The sequence below is a fragment of the Olea europaea genome, unplaced genomic scaffold, assembly GCF_002742605.1.
Source record: "Olea europaea var. sylvestris unplaced genomic scaffold, O_europaea_v1 scaffold2270, whole genome shotgun sequence".
Lineage (NCBI taxonomy): Eukaryota > Viridiplantae > Streptophyta > Magnoliopsida > Lamiales > Oleaceae > Olea > Olea europaea.
Genome location: NW_019240765.1, coordinates 32372 through 39110, shown reverse-complemented (window position 1 = coordinate 39110; position 6739 = coordinate 32372). Strand labels below are relative to the sequence as shown.

Below are 6739 nucleotides of genomic sequence, written 5' to 3'. Positions count from 1 at the left end.
TCACTTTCTAGTTTCCAGGCTCTCTTGGAAGATTGAACTTAGCTATGTCAGATGAATACTTCTATGCTGGCTGACATCTATAGCTCAACTGAGCTCCTTCTTCATATCAGCTGCATTACAAATGATAAAGGAATGTTATATGTGAGACTAGTTTTGTGTAAACTTGTTTTTCTTTTAAAGATAAACATGAAATGATAATTCACAATTTCACCTGCAACTGGTTTCATCTGCATGCTTGGATTGGTCTAGTATGGCCTAATGCTTCTGAGCTATGCGCCCGGTGAGGTTCACTTGGCAAGACTTTTTCGAAAGCTTCAACCAGCAATGCAACTTTTCTCTTGCGAGCTGGAGCGAGTGTTGTGACTGCTTGTCTGAGTGCATAGTCAAGCATCCATTCTTCAGAATTTTTCCTTTCGTCCGTCATCTGATGCTTAAGATCAACCTTTTCGGCCTCCGGATCAGGTTCAACTGGTAGAAAGTTTGGATCTCGTGGATTGAATTGTCTTGATTTGTCATACTCATCGACGCGTCTCTTGCATCTGGTTGTTGTTTTTAGGTTTTTGCAGGCGTCAAATGCATTATCTGATTCCGTTAATGTAGTCCTTGTCAAGCAGGTGTCTTTTTTTTCTGCCGTGGTTGAATTTGTTTGAACTATGTGATCTCCATTTTCAGCCGTATTGAGCTCAGGCATGCCTAAACAAGACCCTTTTTGGGGATCTATGGGAACTAATTCAGCGAAATTATCAGCTTCATTACAATGATTAACCAAGTGGCCCTGATATTCCACATTTCTAGTCTGAGATTCCTCATCAGATGCTTTTATCCCAGTCAACTTTGCAGCATCAGATTGGTCTTTCACATCTACCCCATCGTCGTTATCAGAGCTTGAAAGTTTTGCCCGACTATTACAGTACTGATCCATTTCTGGATCTTTACAAATAGGAAGAGTGCCTCCATCAAATGCCTCCCTGTCGAGTGGATATATGTTAGCAGTATCAGAAAGGCCGCCAACATCGTGCTCGTACTTCTCATTCAGATTTCCGGTGCTGACACTATCAGGAACATCAGAACCCTCATCTTCATGAATTGAAGTTCCATCTTCTAACATCCGTTTCTCTTCATCACCATCCAGGTCCGAAGACACAATATTATTCTTATCTTCTTTTGCTGCCTCCAGATTTCCCATTTGATCCTCAAAAAGAAAAGAAGTAATCTCAATGTTGAAGTTGTCCCGGAATTCATATGACCCTGTCGAGTCAGAGCTCCAGCTTTCTTCATCTGCAGGAATTTCATCAAAGCAGCTGCTAACATTTTCATCTAGATTGAAAATCGCTTCTTCACGAATGATGCAGCTATCAACTTGAGATGACTCTACTCCTTTCCGGTCACATTCTTTTCCGCCTTCTAGTGAATAATCACGAACATCATCATCAAGATAGAAAGCAGAGTATTCCCCTGCCTCCCAATCCATATCCGAAGCATCAGAATCAAGTTCATCTGATTGAACACTTTGTACATTCTCTCTCGTGATCTCAGTCTGGACCTTCAAGCATCCAAGATTTGTATCCTCTTCAGCCACGGAAGGTATGTTGATGTCCTCCACCACTCCAATTTCTTCAGGAAAGACAGCAGCATCAGTTCCATTTTGATCAAAATTTTCACCAGAATCGCTGTCAGTATTAAGTTTTTCGTCTTCCTTTTCATCAATTGCACTCTGATCAACCCCGGTTTGCTCACCACCATCTTCCTTCTTTACACCATAGATTTCAACATAGAAATCCCCATCCTCTTCTTGAATCAGAGGACTAACTGTTAAGCTATCCAATTCATCTCGACTAAGAACTTCCCTATCGATATTCACACCATCTCCAGGACTTGGTCGCCTTGGTGATAAACACCCCAGCTTTGAGCCCCTTTGGGTCCTGATCATAAGCCTTCTCGCAGACAAGAACTTTTTCAAAGGCGGCACAGAAGCATGCTTATGACCATTTAAAGAGCAATAATTATACGAACAGACCTTCATTACAGAGGTCCCCTCTGATTCTGTTCCTCCAGGATTAAGACTGAGGTAACTGGGAAACTTATAATCCTTCAAAGTTGATGAACATGTTGATCTTTTAAGATCTAAATTTTCACACAACACAACCGGGGAACATTTATTTGAAGATGATCTTGAGGGTTTAAAGCTAGGAGTTTTTGGCAAAATCCTAGATAACATTCTTAATGAGCCTGAACTTTTTCTTCGTGAATTTATACTCTCAGGACTAGTTTTAGAACTTCCGGGAGAACTCACCTGGGACCGCTCCTTTCTTGCCTCAGAACTGCTGGTGGACTTCATGTAATTCGGCGTCGGCGTCGATATCTCTACCGCGGCGGCGCCTGGCTGCTTCTGCGGCGTTGCTACAGGCGGCGGAGGTCTTCCGGGCTGCCGCTCTTGCCTTCCCATATTGGGCAAACGACATTTTTCAAAATCTTGACGCTTCATTGATCCTGATTTTTTCATTTTCTTCTTCAAATCTTTTCCTCGATTCTTCCCATCCTGTTGCTGCAATTGATCACCATCAGCTTGGAATCTAATTCCAAGCTTGTTGATCACCTTTCTTTGCACCATCTTCAAAGGAAGAACATGGAACTTGAAGTTTTCAGAAGATTTCTTGGCTTAATGATAAGACTTCCATCACTAAAAGAAAAGTCGATTCCTTTCAGTTTTTGTCTTATCAGAGGAAAATTTCATTAAAAAAATTTCAAAGAAATGAAAATATCAAGTTTTGGCGTTACTTATTGGATGAAGTGGGTGACTTTCTGATGAGAATTTGAATAAGCGTTTGATGGTGACTGTATTGATAAGAATTTCGGGCCCTCTTTAAAGATTCTATCAATTGAATTATTAAGGAAATTTGTATATATATAGTATTTATCATCTTAATTTTAATTGATTAAGGTATTAAATAATTAGTTATTTTGAATTCTCGTGTTGGCCCATGGGGTCGCAGGTCAATGGAGGCAGGAGGAACCATCATTCTCCGGATAAGTAATGGAGTTGGTATATAAGAAAAATAGAAAAAAATAAATAAATAAAATTGACAAGGGGCCATTCCGCTCGACTCTCTGTTTGTTTTGTTTTATGGGAAAAAATCTCAAATGCCTTGGAAATTTGTAATAATTCCGAAATTACCTAAAATACTCAGAAATATAAAATATACTGCAATTATCACATAAAATCGCCAAAACCAATTCCACTAAAACCTTCCATATGCACAAAAACGTAACAGACGAAAATAGTGGATTGCTGATTTTCTGGGAATGAAATTACAGCTGGCTGCCTTACTAGGAATTACATCTAAGGGTCCGTTTGATTGCAAAGATGGAATTGAATTGAATTGAAAACGAATTTCAGGGAATTGAATTGCCTAGAAATTATTTTCCTGGTAATTGTAAATTATTGTGTTTGATTGGTATAATTTTTCAATTGGAAAATGTTGAACTAAAAGTATTTTTGGTGTTCGTTTAACTTTATTTCATATGAAAATTATCAATTAAAGAGATAGATTTTACTAGTATTGAGGATAAAATTTGTTTCCATTGCCAATCAAAAAAAAAATTCAAGAAAATCATCTATCTTTTGGTATTCGTTTAACTTTATTTTACATGAAAATTACCAATTAAAGGAGAATATTTTTTTTACAATTATTCTTAAAATTTGTTTTCACTGCCAAAATATATATATATATATAAAAATTCCACTACAGCAAACCAGAATTGGAATTCCAATTCAAGGAAAAGTGGGAAAATTACTTAGGTGGCAAGAATCATGGAAAATGAATTCCCTAGAATTTTTTACCTATCAAACACTCATTTTCGGCAAAAGGTGGAAATGAATTTCCATTTTCCATGGAATTGGAGGTTATCAAACACTACCTAAATTCAAGACATGGAATAATGAGTATGATGCTTCATAAATCTCTCATTACAATGATTTGTCGCTCGTTGAGGATCTACACTTTCCGACAATATTGCTGACTTCCTCCTAGTTTTGTGACGCCAAAAAGAGCATTTACAGAATGAACAGCTGGGTAATGTCATCGTTCTCATTATGATAAAACTGAAAACGTAATCAAATGTCCTTTTTTTATTTACACAAGTCAGATTACTGGTCTGTGAATTATAAATCTATTCTCGAAGTCGTGAGATCTAGTGCAAAATGTGTATATTGGTTACATTCTCGAGTGATCCGTAGATGAACCAAAAAATTTCAGCAAACTGATATGTTATTTCTTTCTGATGAAACCAATATTTTTCAAAAATGAATCCGACCTAATAAGATACGTGGGCATGATATGTAATAATCACATATGTGGCATGTTACGTAATACGTTCATGACATTTGCTACATCTTTTGTATTTATTTATTTTTGTTTTGTCTTGTATTGTTTCAGACAATAGAATCTGCGTATTGGTCATAAGCGAGTCAAACACTTTTGGCATTCTCGTGCCAATGAATAGCACTTACCAAGATCTACTGGACATGCTGTCATTGGAATTGAATGCTAACAACGATATGGATGAACTGGAAATAAATTATTATGGATTGAATTACATTTTTGCTGTAATTAGTGTAGCAGTGAAGTCAGAAGCTTTGAACAGGGCCACTCCGGTTAACCTTGCTCAACACATCCACTGGAATCTTGGTGGTCAAAACAGTGGCACTATCCTTTATGATGAACTTCAAATATTTACGACTCACATCACGGCTGTAAAGTGTAAACAAAAGCATCCTCACTGTGTGGGAAGGTATCGGTTAAAAATACACCATACGATTTCCTCAAATCCTGCGAAATTGGAGGCCGGATAATGGAAATTAAAGGTGGTTATGATATCAATTACGTCCTTGATGGTCCCACGGAGTAAAAGATAAAGCCAGTAGCGGGTAGCCGTGGTTATAGTAAGAAGTCTGGATGAGTAATGCAATTATCATTTGATGCTCTTGCTGTGTAGTTGTATACTGCGAACTATATGAACCAAGTGAAGGGAAAATATGGCTTTTATTTATATTCCACATGTGGTGGGTTGTTTAGAGACGCAAGGGTTCCCAGATGTGGTGAATATCCCCAATTTTCCGTCATAGGTTGTTGCTCCAGGAAAAACTTATTCACATTACATATTGTATACATTCTCCCTCATAAGAAGCAGAAGTACAACTTGTCCATTTTCTGACCTGATATATAACTGGAATGTATACATATATGTATTCTTTCTGATGGGATATTTTGGACTATTGAAATGAAATATTACATGAGAGACATTATTTTGTGCACTTCTATCATGTTTGAGCTTGTTGTTGTTCGTAACTTTCTCCATTACAGTGATTTACTTTTGCAACTTTCACAACCGTGCTCAATGTTGCATCTTCAACAACCCATTACGTTACGTGAAATAAGAATTCTATGGGAGTTCAATGCAATATATCAGATCGCAAACATGAGTGCCACCTATGTGTGCAATTTGTATATTTAAATTCATCTAATAATATGATCAATGCAACCTAAAATGACATATTCGATTGGTGCTCATGCTGTATTAAAAAAGAAGATAAGAATACACATTCTACTTGTCATTTTGGAGCATTACATTTTGGTAGTCCAGGGTGTAAATAATAATATATATTTGATTCCATAGTAAACATATACATTACATTCAATAATATCGTTCGGGATGTGAAAATGTAGGATTTATGTTATACTAGATCTTAATGAAGAAAGGCATCATGCCCTTTTTTTTAGAAAAGTCAATATAAAATATGACCAAAAACATCATCGGGAAAAATTAATCAGTTGGCAGAAATAAAGTGAGGAAATTTCTTGTTTCATTTATCTACATTATGGATGTAATGAAGCGAATTCACCAACAAAATTTACATCACCAAAGTAGATAAGAACATCTGGCATACACTTTATTGTAATAAGACCAAATTAAAACTCCCAAAATACATACCGAATTGTTTTTCTAGCATTTTCAGAAACTGAAATCCTTATAAATTAGAAATGTTCTCGATTCAGCACTGTGCTTAGCTGCATCCGAGTTGCTCACTATCATAAAAGATTCTCCACAGCCACACTGCCTTTTAGAATTTGGGTTGATGAATATGAACTCCGATCTGAGTTTGTTGTTAACAAAATCCATCTTGGTTGCTATGACATGCATGAGGGCCTTCGGATCAATCAAAATCTTCACACCTTTGTCTTCAACCAACTCATCAAATTTGCTTTTCTAGCCGTTGCAGCCATGAGCTTTGATAGTTGACAGCAAGCATGAGGACATCATGTTGGCACTGCTCTAAAAGGTGGCGTATTCTAACCGCCGCGATTTTCGTCCAAATATTTCATCCCCAACATGTCTCGTGCATAACAATTATTCAATACCAAAATAAAAGGATTTTCACATCACGATCTGTTTCATAAAAACACAAAAAAAAAGTCGATTTGTGTCTTTGAATTACGCATGCGAGGTAAGGAGATCGATTTGTGGTCTCGTTTCTTTCTCTTTTGTTGATTAATTGATTTGAGGATACAAAATTTGTAGGAAACATGAGAGCATTAAAAGATTTTTCAGAAAGGAAAGAGAGAAATTATATGGGTTTTTGGAGGTAATGTCAAGATACTCGGTAAACTATCTTGACCGTAATTGATGCTTTCCAAATTAATCCACCTATTGCATTGTGGTCCTTTCTAGTTTTAATTTA

At 36.8% G+C, this 6739-nt stretch overlaps 1 protein-coding gene across 1 annotated transcript; it reads right to left on the bottom strand.

Moving 5' to 3' along the window:
- Positions 1–2765, bottom strand: LOC111381248. The gene is made up of 2 exons (XM_023005002.1): positions 212–2765; positions 1–110 (listed from the first exon to the last, which is right to left on the bottom strand). Exon 1 carries the CDS (start codon positions 2609–2611, stop codon positions 224–226), a length of 2388 nt encoding a protein of 795 aa, XP_022860770.1. The 5' UTR covers positions 2612–2765; the 3' UTR covers positions 1–110; positions 212–223.
- Positions 2766–6739: the final 3974 nt, after the last annotated feature.

What these genes read in the sequence shown, in the direction of transcription:
- LOC111381248 (XM_023005002.1), bottom strand. Translation starts at nt 2,611, where the DNA reads ATGGTGCAAAGAAAGGTGATCAACAAGCTTGGAATTAGATTCCAAGCT.